Genomic DNA, 24,575 nt, shown 5'->3' with positions numbered 1-24,575 from the left:
GGCCTTAACACGCATGATTGTACTTAAAATTAGCCACTGCAAGGTTTAAGTATGTAGATCAGTTAATGTTGCAAATAGATGTAAAAATGAAATGGAATGAAAGAAATGCCTTTATTAAAAAGGCGTAGTTAGGGTTTTTAAGAGATGTTTGTCTTTATGTCAACGACACCTTTCAAACTAGTTATTTTGGAGGGTTGAAATTTGGTTTGAAACTGCGCTATTACTAAATTTATATATAGATAATGAAAATATTATATATAACGGTCCTTTAGGAGTCGCTCTCCGAGAGAGGGTGTTATCCACTGTAGCGTGAATGCAAAGCCTGACAAGCTGATTTGAAATTTGGCGTGCATTTAACCTTGTTGTCGATACTTCATGGTTGGAAAAAATTAGCTAGATGTTTATTTTGAACCTTGGGTTTTAACTACAGTAACTACTTAACTATCCGTAAACGAAACTAGATATTTTTCAAAATATTCAGTTATGTAGAAAAATATGTTTCTAGATTTTCGTATTAACCTACAAAGTTAAAGAATAATGATTGTTAGTATATTTTTTATTTAGGAATCCAGCGTCTCTTGAACCCATGGAAGCTTGCCATTGTCTGATTCTAATTCGTGACGACTGTACTTTGCGATTCATTGTAGAAAAATGACTATAAGGATAGTTATGATTATGAAGGGTTATATTTGATCGTATGGCTCTTAAATAAAACTTATTTGCTTTACAAACATTGATTTACATAATAACAAAAACTAAATAATATTCGGGATCACAATTCTCTCACACCTGCGCTCTACAAGCAAGGGAGTATTGATTAGTTGGACAGTGGGTGGGGTGTTTAGGCTTGGTCTTACTTATTACGTGTTTTACGCTCTTTATCCGTATTAAATATATGAAATGACAGCATTATTGTCAGTTTGTTAGACATTGGTAAGTTACGTTGTATTACTGTCGTGTTAAAAAAATTCCATTCCAGATCCACTTTTGTGAACAACTTAGTAAATATTTAATTTAGATAATGATATTTTGCTGATTTTGATTAATTATTGCACTTTTGTTGTTAATATTCTTTCTTATAATTTATATTAAAAGTTTACAAAATATATAGTATTTTTGTGTAATTGTCAATACTTTTGTCCACCGGCGTTCCATGATAGACGCATGACAAGCTCTCCTTTGACGATCGGCTTATATTCCATATTATTTGTATTTGGAACTAGAGTATTTAGATCTGTTCTGGATTTGGATGAATATAGTGGTTTACTAGATTAGGAAATGATGTTTATTATTTTAGTGTGTATTTTATAGTATAAGCTGTGATTTTGTTTCATTGGAAGATCTGTCAAGAAACAAGAAGACAACAAACAACTAACTAGAATTTTATTTGTGGCCAGTGAAGTGTACTGTGTTGTCTGCGTGCATAGGTTTCAATAATTAACGAGAGTTATACTTAATTTTTTTCGTGCCTTCGTAGATTATTATTATTTACAGCGGTTTCTACACTGAGGTGTGTATATGTTACTTACTTCTTTATTAATCATTTACTAGTATAAAAATAATTTGATTTCTTCCACGTATAGTCTATTGTTTGGTTACGCTATTACAGATAAATTACATGTAATTTTTATTTGTGAACAGATTTAGAACATCTCATAACACAGTTTTAACATGTTAACTGTGATTTTTAATTAGATAATAACTAAAAGGACAAGAAATAAATTTATAATTGTATGACCTAAATGATTCATCTCATGAGCAGACGTAGCCCCTAGTAAGTTTTGTATTTCATAATTCAATTTAGAGTATATGTAATACACCTAAGTGTAGGCTAATATAATATAAAATGTGGACATCATTTGGGTATAACATGTTTAAGTTTCTGCATTGTTGAATTTAAAAATCTTTCTCATACTGTGATGTGAGTCACAGATGACTTAAATATAGGTTAAGTTAGGCCTAGGCCTATAACTTTGGGATATAAATCGGCTGCAGTATAATAAGTGAAACATTGATAATATTGAATCATCAATATTCATGAGTAAAGAAGCCTTGCTATAATTAAACCAAGTTATATTATATTTTAATTACATTGTATTTCAAATTACAGTATAAAAAGCAATAATGTTATGGTGAATAAAAAACAATGTAGGATATGTATATTTATAAAATATAGCAAACAAAATAGTTTTAAAATTTGCTTACTTTTTACTATTTTGAAGGATAAATGTGTCTGACACAAATGAAACGTACGCGTAACCTGTGCATTTTCTGCCATTACAATTCTGCAGTATTTGTGTCGGTTAACAGGTAAATTCGTCTTATCTTATTACGGGGATACTGTTGTTTCAGTAACTAATTCAATGACTGAACAACAACATTGGGCTGAATGATTTTTTTGTTTTGGGTTACTCATTAACCAATAACAGCTGAGATCATTTGGTGCAAGCAATTGGCTAGGAATGGAAATATTACATTATGCAATGTTATGTGATATAAGTAGGTTTAGATTAGGTTATTGTAATTATATTACTAGTAGTATAAAATTTAAACATAACCTTTATAAGTAACCTTTGTGTTATGATCTTGAACTTAGGTACTATTTTGTAAGATTTTTTTTCTTTTTCGCCAGAAGTGCCTAGGCTAGTGGCAGGCACCACCAAAACCCACTGATGGCCAGAAGCATTTTCGATTAGTTCTTTCCTGATCTTAGATTACATCCCAACTCTTACAATGTGATCTGATGTTGTAGACTTTGGACGATCTGGGACGTGATCTGAGATCGGGAAAATACCGGAAATGCCCCTGGCCATCAGTGTAAGCTTCACCTCAATTTTCTGACGAAGTAAGAAAAGCATCCCTTAAGATAGTCTTCAAATTCAAGATCAGATCATGTGAGCATTTGTTGAAGTTAAGCTTTTTATATTTGTAACACGTATGTATATCCTTGTAGTACCCAATAATTATGTTGTATAGTCAAATTTGAATTAACCCATTTATAAATTTATTAGTTTATCAGTCTATGTTACATTTTAGTGAGTTAGTTAAATTTTTGGGTATTTATTTACAATACCGTGACCATGAAAAATGGACTTTTTTTCATGGGTTGGGCATTTATAGCCAAGTATTATTATCACAGGTGCATATAAACGGGGGGAAAGTATATCATTGTATTATATTGATGCCTTTCGGCCATTATTGCATTAAGGATGGAAAATAACCGACAAAATTTTGTCGAACAACACTTGGAGGGTTAAGGATCAGGGGCATCACGTGATCTGGGATTCGACTTTTGGGGTACGGTCCAATAAGCGGACCCGGTTTTTTATATCGAAATTGGCAAACGATATTACTTAATCATAACCATCGATATAATCAATCGATACTGATGAATTATTTTTAACAACTTAAATAATCTATATGAACAGCTGTAACCACTTTCAAATAATACAAGGTAATATTTTAAATTTCACGTAACATTGTGTATTAAAATGGCTGTCAATCTTAGGAAGCTTCACGAAATTGCTTTAAAAGACGATAAAATATGTTTCTTATGGCTTCAGGATGTTGGGTTAGTACCTAAGAACCTAAGAATCCATTATGTGATATTTGTGGAAAGGTAACAAATGTAACTGTCAGAGGAGCTAACATGGTCGTCTTCAGATGCAAAAAAAGAAGGTAATGGTGGACACAACTTTAGTAAAAAACGTTTTCGTTCTGTTTCATTTAGTTAAAGTTATGAGTTTCCCTGATTTTGGTTATGTTTCATTTTATTATATGTTATTATTAAATTCACATTTTAATTTAAACATATGATTGTTATTACTTTTATATCGATTGATAGTCTATGATTCGATATGCGAATATTAGGTATCGATGATTATATTCTTTCGATATAAAAAACCGGGTCCGCTTATTGGACCGTACCCGACTTTTGCAAGCTCGAGTTAATTTTTTTCTAAAAGAGCAAGCAGTGCGCAGCGGGCAGGCATCGTTGACAGGATTAACGTCATCATTTCAGTAAAATTGTTAGAGGTACTGTCAAAAACAGAGTTTTCAGAGGATTTCAAAAAATCGTAACTCCTTTGATTTTCGTTGCCGACGAATTTTTTCTTCGCTATTGTTTTCAGGAAAAATTGTAGTTTTCAGGAAAAAAAATTAACATACCTTTCCATGGTCACGATTTTGTAAATTGATACCAAATTTTGTATACTAATATGCTACCATGGTAACACGTTACAAGAACATAATAACTCAACACATTATTTTGTAATAGGTATTGATGAATAACTGTATTTCCTGTCTCTAGTGGGCATTACTCAAATACCATACACATGATTAAACTTTGTTTTAATTACTTTGGAACAATAATGTTAAACTGAATTGTGTTATAGACTTTTAAGATTTTATCATAGTGAAGCTTCTTTTTTTATGTGTCAAAGAAATATATGTATTTTAGATTACGGTATAGAAAATAATATAACTTTGATTATACTAAGTTTGAGCAGCATATTACTTACAGTTACTACATGTCTGACAGCATTTAAATTGTTCTAATTGTTGATTCGATTTTATCAATCACTCGAGTGTTAAAGACGCTTATTATACTGCAGCCTTTAAATCATTGATGGATTTGGGTATTTGATACTTGAGTGTAGGTCAATACTATAGTGCCTAGGTGAAGTTTGCGGAACTATCAGATAGTATTCCATTAGGGAGCACTACCACCAGTGTTTACTGTTTAACTATTATGACTCATACCACACTTTTAATTTAATCAGGCCAATATTGAATTTTGTTTTAATAAAGCTCCTGAACATAGTAATGATCTACCTTGTTCCTCGGAGGCTCAGTGCAGTGACGTGGTTGTCAAAAACAATAACTGAAATTGGTATAAACAAGGAAAATAATTATACATGTCATGAGTCATGCCGCACACTTTATACTAAATTATTGAATTATCAGATGAAGCAAACAAAACATGACAAACTTAAAGATCTACCCTGTACTTTGGGAGTTGATGCTACAAATTAGAAGAAAAGTGGGAACAAGGGAAATACTAGGCCTGAGTCACTGCAACTTTTGTTGAACACAAGAAATATCTGTGTAATCAAAATAATTCATGTTCTCCATGAGCTACAGTGACTCATTCGTAATATAATACTCTTTAATTACAATAATTATAAAATATGCGTCTTGCCACTTCAATCTCCAGTTAAATTAGTAAAAGACTATTATAAATATACATTCTGGAAAAAGTTTAGGTTTGGCGGGATGTAGTAGGATTTTGAACTAAAAGTGTGTTATGAGTTACACTGGTGATTCATGCCGTAGTAAACATGTATAATTAGGTAAAATCATAACTTTAATATCAAATATATACATTTTTAACAACTAATAATTTCAAATTCTGTTCAAGGCAACTGATTAATAATGATAAAAGACATGTTAGAATTTCAAAAAGTCTGAATAAATAAAAAAATAAATACAAATTTTCTACCTGTGACGAATCTTGTGCACAACGCATGGTTGTGTATTTTATCGTTATTTTCCAACCAATCAACATAACATTTTGTAATCTTCTAGCTAATAAAGTAAGAAACTGAAAAATGTTGTATGAACTCTCAATAAATTATTTTTTGTTAATAAACTATAGTAAACTATCAGCAACCAAAATAAAAAATTATAAAATACAAAGGCTTTAAGCAAAATGTTTGGTTCTGAATTTTTACCAATCAAATTATTATCAATATTATATTGTAGAGAGTTTATTTATGGTAAATAATAGGAATAAATTAGATGCATTTAAAATATAATAAATAAATAATAATAATAATAATATAGAACAAAAATAATTGATTGAGAAACATGTTATTTTAGATCATATAAATTTTGTACAGTGCAGTCTCTATAATCCGGCCGTGCGCTAATATGGCACGTCCAGTAATCCGGCACTGTGCGAGCGATGACGGGTGAGGTCAATGCCCTTTGGTTCGTGTCACAGCAAGCACGGATGACTCACCGGCCCGCCGCGCCGCCACTAGTCACTCGTCAGTTGCTTGCCTACTTGCGCTCTGGCTACAGTACTACTGTATATAGCTTCGTTCCGTTGACGTGTTTGTGTTTCGTTGACGTGTGTGTTATTACGATATTTTATAATAGTTGAGTGCGATGTCGGAAAAACGTAAACATGTGACATTAACCCTTTGCACTCGAATAGAGTTTTTAGAAATATTCCTTACAAGTCGTATGTCCACTGGGAATGGCCGCGCTACTGTTTTATACCGGCTCCGCTTTCATATTACAGTCTTGTTCTTCCTAGCTCGTACGGCCACTGTGAGTGGCCAATACATAATCCGCTGAACGCTCCGCATGGCCACTGGGAATGGCCATTGCACTTTGTATCCATGGAAAACTATTTTTTTGGATGTTTTAAAATTATACTAGTTACACTAAATTGTGCTGCGACCTATAGGGAATCTCTTGAACTAGGTAGAAAAGCGCGGTACTTTCTGCCTATTATATAATCTCTGTTCTATTGGCGGCCAACTTGACTCTATACCAGCTGTTTTTATTTAAACATCTGATCCTTGTGATTTGAAATAGGAGACTTTCTGTTTCAATTATCGTGTGCTAATCGCTGTGTGTAAAGTTTGATAAGTGCAGCAATATGGATAAAGACTTTAATTTAAATTCCGATGAAATCATCAGACATGTGTTTGAATCAGATTTCAGATTGTGGAAACGTTGATTCAGATCACGAAAGTGATGTTGACTCAAACTTAGGTGAAGAGTACGAGGCATTGATTAACAGTGAACTGAGTGATGGACTAGGTTTTATGTTGGAAACGGAACTCAAGAAGATACAGAAGTTTGAAGAAGAACAGTTGGACGAAATTAGAGAAGAGGAGGAGAACGAAATCAGAGAAGAAGAGGAGGTGTGGAGGGAATGGACTGAAGGTGATACAAACTTTGTTAAATTTCAGTGGTCAAATGACTCAGGTTTACAAACCACCACTAGGGGCAAAATCCAACTTCGCCCCTTGAATATTTCCAGCTTTTCTTTACAGATAATCTCATATCTGAAATAGTTAAAAGAAACTAATAGATACGCGAATGAAAAAATAAAAAAAAATCACTCCATTGCAGAAAACGATCCATGTGGTGGTCATGGAAAGATGTAGATCTGATAGAAAATGAAAGCTTTCCTAGGAGTCCTAATAAACATGGCAATGAACCCCTAAGCCAGAACTCGGTGACTATTTCTCCACGGATTGGATTGACTACCAGCCTTTTTTTTAAAGACGTATTATCAAAAGAGAGATTTTTACAAATATTTTGGAATCTCCACATAAGTCCCTCCTCCAACTGGGCCCAATCCACGGGACCTTGACAAGATTTGGGAAAGTACGCAATGTGGTGCTGTACTTAGACAAAAAAGTACAGGGAATACTATGTGCCAGAAAAAAAATCAGCATTGACGAAAGTACTGTTGGATTTAAGGGGAAAATTTCTTTCAAGGTCTAATAACAAAGACAAACCCACCAAATGGGGGATAAAGGTGTTTGTTCTATCTGAATCCAAGTCTGGTTACATTTGTGCCCTGGAACCATACTTTGGAAAATGCACTACAGACAAAATGATTCGGCAAGACTTAGGTGTCACCAGTCGAGTTGTTTTTACATCTTGTAATAAGATTAAAGAAACCTATGGTAACATTGAAGGCCTACATGTGTTTACCGACAGGTATTACACTAATTTTGGATTTGGCTCAGGCACTCTATGAAATGAAAATCCATTTAACTGGCACTATTATGAGAAATAGATAAAGGCTTACCTGAGCAAGTTAGACCAAAAAGAAGTAAGAAGGGGAGTAATAGAAGAGAAGTTACCCAAGTAAAGTTGAAGAAGGGCGAAATTAAAGCCTTCAGAAAAGACGACAAGTACAATCTTTTGCTATGGAAGGATTCAAATGAAGTAACAATGTTGAGCACTTTGTATGAATAGTAGCACACAAATCTGTGAGGCGTGTTTGTTAAAAGAGGGGTAATAGAAGAGGTGAACAAGCCTACTGTTGTATGTAAATACAACGAATCAATGGGAGGGTGTAGACATTGCCGACCAAATATATTTCGTCATACAGTTTCACCAGAAAAATCACTAAAGTGGTGGAGGAAAATTTTTTTCTGGTTGGTCGAAACAGCCATCGTAAACGCGTATTTGTTGTTCAACATGAACCAAGACAAAAAAGTCAGACAGAGAAAGTTTCGAAAGGAGCTCATTAAAGGACTTGTTTCTGATGTCAGAAATGTCAAGAAACGTGGAAGACCATCAGACATACAGGATGAAGAGAGATTAAACGGAAAGTTGCCACATAATTTGGCCCATGGGGCCTGGTAAATCTAAGGACTGTTTTGTGTGCAGTGACCGAAGTGCTGGAGGATCAAGGAAGCGTACCAAGTACATATGCAAAAACGTGCACTGTACAGCCTGGTTTTGTGCATTGGACCATGTTTTGAGCAATACCACACAGCTAAAAAACTCAAAGTTTAAAAAAATACACCAGATAGTTATTATTGTTTTAGTGTTTATACAACAAAGATTTCATGTAAGCTCTAATCAATTTCATTTAATTAATTATTATCTGTATATTTTAATTTTATAAATAACAATTATTATTAAGCCAGAAAAACAATCTTTATTTTAAATAAACTTCATTGATATAACTAAAACAATACTTTGTTGTTTGTAGTTTTAGTGTTTTCAATACAACAAAGATTTCATGTAAGCTCTAATCAATTTCATTTAATTAATTTAATTAACATGTATATTTTAATTTTATAAATAACAATTATTATTAAGCCAGAAAAAACATCTTTATTTTAAATAAACTTCATTGATATAACTAAAACAATACTTTGTTGTTTGTAGTAGTTTTAGTGTTTTCAATACAACAAAGATTTCATGTAAGCTCTAATCAATTTCATTTAAATTAATTATTAACATGTATATTTTAATTTTATAAATAACAATTATTATTAAGCCAGAAAAACATCTTTTATTTTAAATAAACTTCATTGATATAAGTAAAACAAAGTTTTCAAACAAATGTGTTTGCTTGTCTTGAAATGCCTTGTACGTCCATTTCAGGTGAATGTTGATAAAATAATTGCGAGCTGATGACACCAGCCAGCCAATATGGCGGCCGAGTTGCGACAGACGAGTGAGCGGCCACTCACGGTGGCCATGCGACCTGAGAGATCTGTGCAAGCGAGAAATAATGCAAGTTATGTAAGTGTAGGGCACGGCCACTGACAGTGGCCATTCGAGTGCAAAGGGTTAACAATCAATAAAAAGTATGAAATTCTAAAACATTTAGAGAAAGGTGATAAGTTGTCTCATTTGGCCAAAGAATACAACATTGGTCGTGCAACAATACACAACATTAAAAACAAAAAAGACAAAATTGAATCGTTCTTCAAAAGTAGGCCTAGTGAGAAATAATAGGTTTCTAATAAATTTCAATGTACATTTGTATGTTTTTCGTACGTTTTTACCCATATATCCATTAATCCGACAATTTCGGTAATCTGACACTACCAATCCCGATATACTGCAGGATAAGTGAGATTGCACTGTATTTGTAATTTCAAATCTTTACTTTTGCATCAGTTAGAAATTGCAAGACATACTCCCAGAGATGATTTGAACCATCTATTTGAAGAAAGATGGTGCAATTGAAAAACCTTTTAAATTTTTTAATTTTTAAACATCGACAACAGATGTTTCACACGATTTCTCCAGTACATATTACACAAGTTTCAAGAAGTGTTTTCATTGGACTTGTATTAAACGAAAAAAGATAATTTTTCTGCAAGACAATGCTCATCTACACTACAATACACAACTTTAGATCTCATCAAATTTGACTTTGTACAATTTGATTACTCTCCATACAGTCTTAATATAGCTTTCAAGGCTACCATGTGTTTTTGAAAATGAAGAAGCATCTTGTAGGTCAGTGCTGGAATGACAACAGTAGCATTAACACAACTTTGCAGTATAGCTATGACACATTGCAGTGACCGTTGAATCAAGCAGCAAACTTATAAAAGTTTTTTTTCAATTTAATAAGTGCCAAGAGAAGTTAGTTATGATTATTTGGTATTTTTTTCTCTTTGAAATACTTGACTCTCCAACTTTAATTTCATACCATATTTATAATTAAGATTATTTCATATTATACTATATAGCCATAGTTATTCCACACCTTTAACTAACTTAAAGGAATAAGCTAGTAGCTATCTTTAGTTAGCACAACAAATTAAAAAAAAATGTAAACAATGTTTTGTCTGTAGTGTTGACATTAATTATTATAAATTGCTATTGTTGGTTTATAACAAGGAATTACATTTTTAGATTTCTTTCAACCGGTACACTGGACGGAGAAGGTGGTGGTGGTGGGATGGCGGCGAGTCCCTCGCCCCAATCCTCTCCCATGCCCCCTCCTCAAGTTCCCTCACCGATGGGACCTCCCCAACAAGCCCCCTCTCCCATGCCCTCCCCCTCTGCCCAAAACACTCCAGCCATGGGCCCCCCTCAGCACCATCCCCACAGTCCCACTAACTACAACCAAGGAGGGCCTCCACCTGGTCCCATCACTCACATGAATGGGCCATCTGCCATGCAACAGGGAACTCAAACCTTTCAGCAACATTCAATGGCTCAAACTCAAGGACAACAGCCCGTTCAAGTAAGCTTTATTTAAAATCATGACTATTAAATTCTAAAGGTTATTTTAAATCAAAACCAACAAGGAATATAAAATTATAAGCTTATTAAATAACTTAAATTAGTTACAACCTGTCCACCTGAACATTTAACTTATTTTAAGTTAACCATTTATTCAGCAATGTTTTCCTAATTTTGTTACGGGTTAACAATCTTTTTTAAGTTATTATTCAACCAATAATTTGTCAGAGATATTGTAGCACATTTTATTTGATTGTTCATCTTAAAAATGTACACACTTTCTTGTTTAAATATTGAAAGAATATAAACCTTACAAGAAAAATTAAAAAAATACTTGTCTATGCATGAATTGTATCTTTGAAGTAAAAAATTTCGCATAGCTCTAGGACAAAGATTAGTGTATAACATTATTTTGTGGTTTAACATTGTTATTATAGGATTAAACTCATTATTTCACTAAAGCCGTCTCTGAACTGTGTGACATGAAATTCTTGTAGTATCTTGGATTTCTTCAGAGGTTTAGCTAAAATTATGTACAGGTACAGACCGATTTTATAGATTTGCATCATAGTATATGACTTTTAGCTGGATATACTGTGATGTGACAGGAGCAATTTCTATAGCTGGTACTGAATAAATGTGTTTCATTTCATAAGCATCTATGTTATGTTATTTCTAACATTATAGTTTTTAGAACATCATAAGATAACTGAATAAAGAATCTCCTATATAATTTCTTTTTAATTAATTATAAAATCAGAAGCTTGTGAGGAAATTGCAATAATGTTCCGTACAAGTAGCAACTACAATATTGCAGTTTCTTGTTTTAGGTCAAAAATTTCTAATACATTTCCACAAAAATAGGGAATAAAATTGTCTTATCAAAATAAACAGCCAATCCTTCCTTTGGAATCACATACTTCTCTTATTAAAAAAAAGAATTTTTAAAGCAAGAATAAAGTTTTTTTGAAGAATCCTGAAGTTAATTAGTTTTTTCTATTTTAAGCCTCAGCTTTAGCTATGCCAGCTTCGATGTACACTGGTCCTCCCCGGGATTTGAACCCGTGATCTCTTTGTTAGACAGCCGAGACTATAACCATTAGTCTACGGAGGAGGACAAGTTAATTAATTAGAATATTCAATATTCTTTGAGTATTATTATCAATGACTAAGAAGATATAAGGGAAATTAGGATAAGAATGAGTTAGAAAAGTAATACAATATTTTTTTTAAATATCCTAAGTAGGGTGAATAGGGTTTTATAGATGGTGATGAATTTTCTGTAATAGGTTAACAAACCGGACAGAGGATCCTTGAGTATCATCTTGAATGTATTGCTTTATGACAGTTCTGTCGTAAAGCATTATAACTGGGGGGAATCTATTTCTACAATAGTAATAACATAAAAATGTATTACGTATGTGTAAAATGCATAAATTGGTATGCTTTACATCTGTCCCAAAAGAGCCAGTAATTAATTTTTGCATTTTGGTAAATAAGCATGCAAAGCACAATGGAGAAAGTGCTGGGGTATAGTTAAAGAATGCCACAGCACAATGTACAGTTGCCTGCGTGTGGTGGTTCAATGAGAGTCACTCTGTATGAAGTATGTCACACATCCCCATAAAAAAGTGTTTAGCGGTGTAACAAGATTCTTTTTTGCATTTAACTTTTAAAAATGGCATGGATACTCCAAATATGCTTGATCAAACTTTTAAGGAGGATGAACCAACCAATACAGAATAAAGTTTTCAATTGTTAAAAGAGGTTCTGGAAAGGTTATAGCAAACATCAATGATGATAAATGCTTGGAATGCGCTGCAACAACAAAAATTGTAAACTGTGGACAATGCTTCATAATGTTTTCCGGATCCGGATATTTTAAAAGGAAGATCTGTACAAACCCGTGCAGAAAGTTCTCATCTGGGATATAAATAGATGTGTATTCAAAAGACTGTTGAAGTTCCAGGAATTTCTCAAACTGTATGAAATTGAGCTTGGTTTTTTAGTCAGTCATTATAAAATATCAAACATGATTTTCGAATATGACTTAAACATCAGAGTAGTGAGTGGGACATTAATAATTGTTCCCATTCAGAAAACGCAAGAGAAAATTTTAGATCTATGTAGTTTTATATTTGTATGTTTGGTTTTTAGATGTTTGATACTCAATGACATAAAATACAGTAGACACATTTAGATGAAATTTGGAATGTATATTGGATATTCGAATAACACGTAGACATATTTAAATCCTAAAACACTACTTTTATAATTCCAAAACACTACTTTTATTAAATGCTTATACTAAAATTATGTATTTGATCAAAATACCATCTGGTTGTAGTGTGCTGCAAGTATGACAGTAGTATAATCTTTATTATAAATGGCAACGTTGCAATAGTGATGAAGTCAACCATTTATTTTGGATACTCAAATGTAGTTTACTTTGACATAGTGAGACAGCATATTTACAGTAGCTGAAGGAACAAAAACAAGAGAAACAGGACACTAATATGATACAACAAATAATTTGCTCTTTGACTACAATTTCAAGTGGAATCACAAGGTAATGCATCAGACACAAAGTGCAATTTTTATGGCAGAAAACCACAAGAAGGTAGAGTCTGTTTTGCACTGAAGAGATATACAATACTAATCAGTATAAAACCTAATCAGGTATATAAACTCCTAAACTGAGCTAAGAAAATGTGATGTTATAGCAAACAGAGATTTGAAAGCAAGAGCTATAATATTCTGTATCGAGTTTAAGGATACCTTTGATGAACTAATACCAAGTGTACAAGAAAAGAAAGAGAGCTGGGTAGGTCACAAAATAGGCATGCATTTTCAACTGCATGTAAATCACTTAACTGTGGCGACAGAAATATTATTAATTCAAACCATTAGTGCTCCTACACACACAAAACCTGAAATAAGAATTAATTGCCATTTTCTTATTTTATAATTCTCTTAACTTTAAACACTGGAATAATGTATATTTAGTATATGCCTATTTCTATTTTAACCCTTTAACCCTTTTGATCCCGGGGGTTTTCGCATGGGCGTCTGCCCACGTCCCGGCGTCTGGCGCTCGGGTATCTGCCCCAGTCCCCCGGCCAAGATTTATTGAAAATGTAGTGCTTCGACAAAAGTTACACAAACTTTTTATTAATCAATGGATTTTATTGATTCTTTTTTTAATATACTTCTCTAAGACTCTACTACAACATAAGCCCACCTAGAATTATAATAAAAATGCACAGACAATTTTTTGAAAAAAAAATGATACTTACCAAAAAATGTTTTTTCAAAATTTTTCTGTTTCCATTTGATATAGAAGGCATAAAATGAAATTTCTGCTCAAAAATGAAAGCATCATGTCCTTTTACATATAAACATGAGTTGTATTCTAAATTTTGACTTAGTTATATTCACAAATAACTGAGATACAGGTTTAATAACTAAATAATGCACATTTAGTTCCACAGGCACAACATTACGAAAAACACATGAAAAAATGTATGTACAGATAAAATTAAGTATTGTCACTTGCTAAGTTACAAATTATAACAAAAGAACATGAATAGTTATATTTTAGCTTTCATCAATTGCTTTTATGATGATCTTATTGTTACAAAAAATGTTTTTCTGGTGTGTTCACTAACACTTGTGCAGTGGAAAACACTTTGTGTGTAGTCCTTTTTTACATTTTTTACAAATGTAGCTCGATTTCTTCCTCTTGCCACCCAGTCTGGTGCTGGCTGCACTGCATACACAGCAATTTCTTTCCTTTTTATTAGGAAGTTTTTCCAAAAAACGGGGTAGTATTCCAGCATCGCCTCCACCTTGATTTTCATCATCACTGGACATCGGTGTCTGGAATCGGGTGTCTCTGTTCTTTGAAATCAAACCATTCAGCAGATAAACTGTCAACTAGAGTCACTAAAAATTTTAGTCTAGTCATAGGATTGGTGGTATTTTGTTTATACCAAAAATATATGAATTCAAAATCATCCTGGATAACAAATTGAAAGTTAATTTTTTCCAAAATTTGGCCGACCTGCGATCACCCATGTATTGGTGTAACATTTTGGTCATGGCCATCCACACCGCCCATAAAGTTATTGTACTCTCTTATTATTTTAGGTTTAGTAGTAATGTATATTTTATTTCCTCGTTTTTTTTTATTTTTGTTGTTCTCCAGCTTTATACACAGTTGATAACAACATTACAGGTTTTTTTTGTGTTTTCCTTTGTCTAAAACCAAGTAACAAGCATTGAAATTTTTCCTTTTGTATTTTCTTTCCCCAATTGTGTAATTTGTTTTTATTTCTTGAGGCACACCCTTCCTGTTCATTCTAATTGTTCCAGTCAAATGGGTACACTTGGTGTACAAAGCTTTGGCCAATCTAACAGAAGTAAAAAAATTATCAACAAATATATGAAAACCTTTGTATAAAACATCCAGCTACATCAAGAAGTTTCATAACTACATTGTAGGCCAGGCCTGTTTCCCTTACATGTTGTCTATCGGTATTTTTTGCTCCTTTATAGACAAAAAAATGCACACAGTAGTGGGTTACTGCATCACACAGTACCCACAACTTGATTCCAAATCTATGGTGCTTTTTAGGGAGATACTGCATCAAGGGGTTTTGGCATTTAGTCCGGTATAATACTTTCATCAATAGAAAGGCACATATTGGGACTATAATGGTGCTTAGATATCCTATTCATATGATCTATTAGGGGTTGCACACGGGCACAAGGGTCATAATTTGGCTCACTTAGGTTTAGGAAGGTTCCGTGTATCAACCATATGGAAATATGCCAAAATTTCTTGAAATCTATTCCTACTCATCATTCTCCCGAACCAACTACAATTCTGACTGTTAGATTTCCACCAGTAACTTGCATAGGTAGGTTTGTGATTTAGACCCATATTTATTAGGATACAAATAAAAGCCTGAATTTCTGCAGTTGTAACTTTGACCCATGTTCTCAAACTATTATTCGGTCCCCAAATTAGAATTGTACTTTCTGACAACTTCTTCAGCGTACATATTTGTATATTTTACAAACATTTCCATCAATGTAACTGTGAAAAACAGCCTAAAGTAAGCAATTGATGGTGTATTCATCGGAGGACAATGTTTCAAGCCGGGCAATTCTAAAAATGAAAATGAATGACTATAACCTGGATCATTTTCTGCAGTAACATCAATCCATCCTTCATTATTTTCTCCACTGGAATCATCAGTTGAATTACCATTTGTATGTCTAGGCCTAGGCCTAGAAGGTTGTCTAGGTTGCTGATGTATAGTAGTAAGCCTACTCCTTACATTTTCACCATCAATACTACTCTCAGATTCACTTTCCGATAAAATCCTAGGCCTACTTACAATTGGAAGAATGTTTGATGATGGTCCTGGTTGATCTGGATCATATGTGGGATCATTATCCGTGTCATCCACTTCAGAGAAACTACTGTCAACTTCACTGCCAAAATTATTCAAGAAAACTCTCATCACGAAAAAAGTTTTCTTCTTCATTTATCACTCGACTAATCGTATTGTCACTAAGAGGTGAATTTGCCCGTTTCATTGTAAATAACTACAAAGAATCATAAACTCATTGTAAATAACGTAACCAATAAACTTCCAAACAATAAGGTTAACTACAGCTCATAACAAACAGACGATACACTCACGACTGACGACGATGAGAGCAGACAGCACATGGCACCGAGCAGCCACAGCCTTCTAGTTTGAACGAAAACATCGTTGCCCAAATTGAACTAAAAGTTCCTTTACATACTATAACTTTGTAAAGGTGTTCATTACAAATGGTTTAATATAACATAAAAAGTATTCAACCGATTATAATTGTATTAAAAAAAAAACATTTTTGTGAACGTCCGGAAAATCGGACGTTGGGATCGAACGTGATTTTTTAAAACGTCCGAAAATTCGGACGTTGGGATCGAACACGATCTTACAAAACGTCCGTAAAATCGGACGCTGGGATCAAAAGGGTTAAGGGGTATGGACGTTATATGAAGTCTTCTTTTGATAGGCTACAATGAGTAATGGATGAAATAAAAAAAGCACCAAAAGGAGTAAAACTTAAAATCTTTAAAAAATGTTTATTTGTATTTTAAAGCTTAATAAAAAAGGACTATGTGTTCTACAAGTCAATATTTCAGTACTGTTTAAAATTAAATGTCTTATTTCCTCACCTCGGCAGACTCAATCAATATGGCCTGCCATTTGGACAACAGTAACAAACTAGATGGTTGCTCAACAAATATGTCACTCTAAATATGGCCACAATATGCAGTATACGAGGAATGGCTAGTATAATGTGGCGGCATATTCTGACAGCAAAGCGATGCGACCTTGAGTCAGTGGCTTCTACCAGGTGGCTACTGCGATCTGGTGGTAAAATCAGATTACAAGTGAATATGAGCACAAACATGGAAGTTAAGTATATTGCCGATAGATAGAACCACTTTACAGACAAATCTACTTAAAGGCAATCAGTAATAGCAATGCATTTACGATAATACAAAACTACAGAGGCTAAACGTCATGACGTCCATGGGCCACTATAAGAGTATACGTTATATGATGTCTTTACTCATTATGTAGAGTTTACACACACTCCTTAGAAAGGGTTAAAATCATTATAAGGACTCCATGTTACATTATAAGTGCTTTCCGGAAAAAGACTGCGGACTTTGATTTTATTATTCCTTTACACTGGCCTAAAGTATTTGGTGTCCATTGGAGCTATTCTATCAAATATCATGGAATGTTGCATAGGAATTCAATTAATTTTATCGTATTTATAAATTAATTTCTGATATCAGACCCTCAAATACTGGCTCTTTAAAATTAAAGTCTAATTATTAAAAACTGATTATATCAGATTAGAATATCAAGCAGTGAGTTTGAATTTCACTTATCACAGGAGTTTTTGGTGTGCAATTTAACAAGGTTTTGCCTGTGGTGTGTCAGTTTTTTAATAGGAAATTGCGTGCAAAGCCGTAGGTAACTGCTAATTCTTAGAATCAGAATATTTATTATGTTGTGTTTAACTTATTTAGATGAAGGCATTTCATTTGATTAGGTAACATGTTATACATTTTAATGCCCATCTCTGCAAAGCTATATTTGTAGATAATTACAGTGATTAACTCTAAGTATACAATGGTTTCTAGTAAAAGGAATGTGTACAGAACTAGTTACAGTTAAATCTTGTGAGTTATTTCTAACATACAGTTATACATTGAGCACAAATAAATAAGGTACAGTCAACACTCTCAGCTATCTGAACAAAAGTTTGCAATGAGACCTTCTGCTAACATTACATATGACCCTTATGGCTCTTTTTTTTAATATTAATAGCCTTTATGTTTTAGAATCACTGCCCCACACAATAATCCCATAGGACAAGTGACTATGTACATGTGTTTAGTTTACTGCTTTTAAAATTTCAATATTTACAAATTTAATCTCAACAACATAAAAATACCATTGCCTAGATTTTTTTTTACATATTACTTCAATGTAAGCATTCCACTCAGATTATCTTAGAGGTGTACCCCTAAAAATGTAACATGTTCATGATGGAGATTATATTTAAGATTAAAATTAATTTCCTGAGTTTTTTAATATAGTTAAGACAAAGGATGTTAGCTACAATTCATCCACAGTTGAGTTGGCAATATCTAAAGAGTCATTAAACAGACAAGAATTTTACAGTTCAATGAAATTAGAAGGTTGTCAGCAAACATGTATGCGCTTACTCCATTATTATTTAAAGAGCCTGGAAGGTCATTAACATAAATTATAAATAATACAAAAATAAGATTGTGTTTCCCATTAAATACGTAACAGTGAACAGTCAGTTTACTGTGAGGTACTTGTTGACCGGTTTTGTGACAGGATGTGACACATGCAAAAGGATACTATTGATAACTGGATCCTGCAATCAATACACCGAGCTACTTAATAGTGTCATTATTGACAAGTCGGAGCAGTGGTACCCCAACCTAAATTGGCACTACCGGGCTTCTTTTTATTTCTCAATATGTTTCAAATTCTAAATAGATGTCACAAATGAAATTTGGATGGCGTAAAAGAACCTTTGATTATCTATCTGTGAATTATTTTATAGATCCTCTTTAGGGGGTTTATGATGAATGGGTGAAGCATTGAGAAATGTAGTTGAATGAGAATAAGAAGAATATGATTGGACATCATGTGAGTTGAAGTGCTCCTGCTTATTTGACAATCTATATTGGTTCTTTGAAGTGTTGATAAACAAAACTTATACCAATGTGTAAAGTAAAAATTATTTGATTGATTAAGGTAAATAAAACTAAATTTTTGTAAGTACAAATAAAAAAAATCTATTAACAAGTGCTTCATAATTGTGCAATAACATGAGAGTAATATCAGCTATAAGTAGATAAGGTTGAAGTGCTGTAGATAAGAACAAGAAGTTGACAAGAGGTATCTGATTTTTTATGTGGCTGTTTTATCTAATTTATGTGAGTTGAAGTGCTCCTTTTTATTTGACAGTCTATATTGGTTCTTTGAAGAGTTGATAAACAAAACTTATACCAATGTGTAAAGTAAAAATTATTTGATTGATTAAGGTAAATAAAACCAAATTTTTGTAAGTACAAATAAAAATATCTATTAAAAAGTGTTTCATAATTGTGCAATAACATGAGAGCAATATCAGCTATAAGTAGATAAGGTTGAAGTGCTGTAGATAAGAACAAAAGTTGACAAAAGGTACCTGATTTTTTATGTGGCTGTTTTATCTAATTTGGACCTTATAAAACTCTTGGTCACTCTCCTAGGTACTAATAGCTCATCTAATAAGGAGGAATACATTGGAGTTGGAGATTGTTCAAATTCTACTCATTTTACATATCTTTTTGATTCAGAAGTATTGCTCTTATTCTAGAATTCTTAATTTATAATTGATTAAATATTATAAAGAGTTATAAAATATTTATTTTTTAGAACACACAGATCGTTTGGAATATAAATAAAATGTTTTAAAACTTCATAACTAAAATACTGTATACATATACAGGGTGTAACAACAAGTTTGGGCTGGCTATGCATTTTCAGATTTTATGTGTGATTATAAGCTAAAAAATGAAGAATAACTTTTTCCAATTTCAACTTTGTTTAGCGGCTAGCCACTATTTTGTATTTTTTATTAACAAATTATTATCTCTAAAACTAGTAAAGCCAAAGAAACAAAATTTGGCACATAGATTTGAATAGTTAAGAGGAAAAACATTGTGTTATTTTTCTTTAATATTAACAAAATGGTGTCTGTTGAAAACTTTTAAAGCCAAATAACAAAAAAACCAGTATAGTTATAAAAAATGTATTAGACACCAACTATTTGAGAATTTTATTGCAATTCCAATGGTACCTATTTCAACAAAATCCGTCAGGTCATACGCAAGCATGACCACTTTAAAGTTATGCTTGCACAAGCCAGAAGCAGCAATCATTTTGTCTTCTGATAGGCATCAGCTGTATTACATCAGTTATAAAAATTTTATAAGGTACTAACTATTTGGAAAATGTTATTACAATTCCAACTGAACTTATTTCAATGAAATCCATCAATGCATAAGCAAGCTCGACCACTTTAAAAAATACTCTTGTAGAAGCCAAGAGCAACAAAAAACTGATAAACTCTCAATTATGACATGTTTGGCGCTCCCCGCTTGTGCAAGTGTATCTATAAAATGGTCCTGCTCACTTATGTGTTGATGGATTTTGATGAAAAAAGTACCATTGGAGTACTGTTATCAGTATCTAGTTATTAGTATTTCACTGGCTTTGTAATATCATACTCACTTTAATTCAGCCCAACTAAGAAAACTTCAAACTGATCCCCTCTTTTTGGAAACAGTTTGAGACAAGAGAAATGAAGGTACCCTTTTACAAATATAGAGGAGCATACAAAACTCAAAAATGCAAGATGAGTTTAAACAAGTTTGTTTCTCCCATATTGACAACTTTTTAGAAATTTTGAGAGTTTACAGTAAAGAACAGACTAAAAGTCTGTGATTTAGAGAGAAGTTACCAGGAAAAACGAGATATCAATATGTTCGCTTTCTACTGTTGAGACTCTCAATTGAGAAATCAAAGAAAGAAATCAGATATGAGTTTGGAGAAGCACTAAAGACAAAAAGAAAAGGTTTTTCAAGAAAAAGGATTAGATCTAAAATAAAATTGTGCATAAATTAATACAATGTAGGACGTACGTCACACCACATGTGGCGTAACAGGCTATGCTGACATAGCATGCCAGATTTCAAGTTTATTGCTAATTTAATTCTCAAGTTATCCTGCGGAGAGTCAGATAATCAGATATGAAGTAAACCTTTACATTCCCCTTTTTATGAGACTTTTATGACAAATGAGAAATTGCGTTAGCCAGTAGACTCAGTAGAGTGATAAGCTGCAATGACGCTCTGTCAAATTCCATGGGTTTGTCATGCACAACCATAGAACTCATTCTTGTCTAGACGGAAATGAAATTTTATGTAAAATTTAAGTTTTAACTCTACAGATGAAATCTTTCTTGAGGTATTCATATTTTTGTTCATTAATATTTAGGTATTATAGCAGTGTTTAAATAATAAAACTCTTCTGAACTTGGAAAAGACAAGATCGCACTGAAATTAAACCTTGTCATTGACATTTTTTCTTTTTACTCTATTAAAAGTGTATACATGAAGTCACCAAAAAATAATGTGTATGTTGGATTAGTCAGGCTACATATGTTACATCTCATACATGTTAACATCTCATATAAATGTACTTGGTTTGCTTACAAATTTATTTATTCTGTAATTTTTTTCGTTGCCGTCATCATGGTTACCCATATCACCAATATAAAAATATTCGCTACACTCAGCCAAATCCCATGGAGTTGACATACACCATCATCAAATTATATATTATAGAAATTAAGCTTACGTAATGCAAAATTTTAAATCTGTAGGTTCATTGGAAGAAATTAATGTTTTTGGTAATAATTGGTTCATATGTTTAAAAAAAAAAAAAAAAAAAAAAAAAAAAAAAAAAACTGTTGTGATTGGACATTATGAAAGCCTTTTCTGAATCTGTGACCTTTAAAACAGTATACCATAAACATATTGCATGCAGCAGAGAGAATTATGTTTTGGAGACCTGTGTTATTGAAACCTTTGAGCCAACCTCTCATGTTTAGATGAGTCCATAGTTTTGTCTGCAACATTCTCTTATTACTTAGTTGGAATAGTTCAAGAACAGCTGGAAGATAGGACCACATTATGGGCTATTGTTGTGTAATATTTGGACATCAAACAACATAATGGAGTCTTTAACCCTTTGAGCCCCGGACCTAAAAATATAGTTTGTGCAAATTTTTACCAAGTCTAGTTTTGCAAGTAACTGTCTAAAAACCCCAAGGCCTTTTCAGTGATTTTGTACGATTTCATTTGAAAAATCATACCATCACTAATATACTAGCTAATGGCCTAAATAATACATTAAAAGGTTTGGAATAAGGTAATTTACAAATAAAAAATTCAATAAGGGCTAAAGAAATGCTATGTACTTTTATATATGTAAAATAACGCATATGTGCAAACTAAAAAAAAGAAGAAGTTACATTTAACATTTTTTAGAAATAAAATAAATAACCCGTGGGACATAATTTTATTTCATTTGTCATGTTATTGCAAACATACAAAAACATTTTCAGACAGTTTATTCAATAATAAATATTTTTTTAAATGACACAAAACCTGTGACGTACTAGGCCTAGGTTGTGTAACATTATTCTGAGCTGATGTAGATGGTATCTCAGGTGTTAAGTCTTTAGCACTAAATAGGCCTACATTTCTGCCATTGTCTCTATCATATTTAGGATCATACGTCGGATCAAGGTCACTATCATCGTCAAAAATATCAGATAATACCGAATCGTCATCTGAAAAGTCAATATTCAATTGTCTGTCAACTTCACTTGAATGTTCTGCTAGGTTTGAGTCACCCATTATTTACAAAATAAAACAATATTTCATACTGAAAGTACCGAAACAATAATATAACTGTCGAAATCATATTGTATATGTATGTAAATAACATTGTGGTGTAGCTAAAATTAAACACTTAAGAGCCATTTATAATAACTTATATCATGCCAACGACATATCGTCGGCTGGGGTTTCTCGCACTATTTTTACCGCCGGAATATCGTCGGCCTGGAGTTTTTAGACAGTGAAATTTACCGACGATATACCGGCGGCTGGGGCTCAAAGGGTTAATCAGTGCATCCATATATCATTTTTGTGTGGTTAACCATATCAAGATTTGAGTGGTTAAATAACTTGTTCTTGCATATTTTTAAATATCTCTTAATGTTTCAAAATGGTGGCCATTTAGATTTATTCAAAATTTATATCTTGATTATTTTACTGCATTAACAAAAAATTACATGCTTTTTAAGATATTTTATACATTCTCATTTTTTATATCTATTAAGATTTTCAAGGTAGCTACCGTTCAAAGTTTTGGAAAGGAGTATTTACATCTCACTTATTGGATATCATAGAGAAAAAAAACCAAAAAGGTTTTAAGTTTCTTAGGTCATTTACATTACAACTATGTGTGTATTTACATTAATTATTATATTTCGTAATAGAGGTGATACAAAGTTTAAGAAGTATACATATAACATTGAATCATTATAAGTAAACATGTTTACAAACACAATTTCTAATTGATTGCAACTAAAGCAGATTCACACACAAAAAACAACTTTAAATACTTGTAATGATTTTTGTCTTATAAGGATTCAAGGTGATAGTTTATAAATATTTAACAGTCAGGGTCCAAATATATAGATAGCGCCGCAAAACTATCTTACAGATGTTAACACATTGAATAAAATAGACAGAGCACAACGTGACGTGATCTGTGTATTTTATTGTATATGTTCACTGTATTGAACATTTTGCATCACATCACTCTCTGTTTATTCCTAACCTTACAATATTATTAACATTTCAACCTTTACAGTCATCACACGATCAGTTTTATAACCTAATGTGTATCGATTTGTTTGGCTACACGTATCCCATAGGCTCAAATTAATTTATGCGTTGGCACCAGAACAGTAATACTACACCGTAATTGTTATTACAGGGTCCGGCAAAAAAACCTCCCTGATTTCAATAGGCATTTGCAAAAAGAATAAGAAACATACAGAACAATTACTTATATTTGTGAATAGCCTATATGATGCCATTTTACATCACTTAGTACACTTTACTTGGTTTTGAAAATTATGTCCGATAAATGATTTCCTCCATTGTTAAGACATACACGAAGTCTTTCCCTGAAGTTGTCTATAGTTCTTTGTATAACTTCCCTTGGAATGGCTGCCACTTCCTGCCTAATGGCATCTTTTAGTTCTTGCAGAGTTCTGGGACGATGTTTGTACACTTCAGCCTTTAGGTAACCCCACAGAAAGAAATTTCAAGGTGATAAGTCGAGTGACTTTGGGGGCCAGGAAATGTCTCCTCTTAAAGAAACAAGACGTCCAGGGAACAACTCTCTTAACATTTCCATGGACTGCCAAGCAGTGTGACCTGTGGCTCCGTCCTGTTGGAACCAAACTTCTTCTTCCTCATGGTCTACAACAAACTGGTTGATCTTGGGTCGGAGAAATGTCTCCATCATGTGACAATAGCGATCGGCATTGACCGTTATGTTTGTCCATCT

General features: G+C 32.8%; 1 protein-coding gene across 6 annotated transcripts in view; it reads left to right on the top strand.

Moving 5' to 3' along the window:
- Window positions 1-650: 650 nt before the first annotated feature.
- Window positions 651-24,575, top strand: part of LOC124360367 (ATP-dependent helicase brm-like) — a 45,499-nt gene continuing 21,574 nt past the window's right edge. The window contains exons 1-3 of one of the 6 annotated variants that reach the window (XM_046813934.1): window positions 651-933; window positions 2,753-2,894; window positions 10,420-10,753. In XM_046813934.1, the coding sequence (XP_046669890.1) occupies window positions 10,466-10,753 (288 nt within the window). In that variant the 5' untranslated portion in view covers window positions 651-933; window positions 2,753-2,894; window positions 10,420-10,465. Of the gene's footprint in view, window positions 934-1,031; window positions 1,511-1,543; window positions 1,775-2,752; window positions 2,895-10,419; window positions 10,754-24,575 lie in introns of those variants that run through there. The other 5 variants (XM_046813935.1, XM_046813932.1, XM_046813933.1 and 2 more) reach the window with 5 other exon arrangements.

This window comes from Homalodisca vitripennis, chromosome 4 (assembly GCF_021130785.1).
Source record: "Homalodisca vitripennis isolate AUS2020 chromosome 4, UT_GWSS_2.1, whole genome shotgun sequence".
Lineage (NCBI taxonomy): Eukaryota > Metazoa > Arthropoda > Insecta > Hemiptera > Cicadellidae > Homalodisca > Homalodisca vitripennis.
Note: the sequence above shows the minus strand (reverse complement) of the source record. Positions and strands in the feature narration are given on the sequence as shown.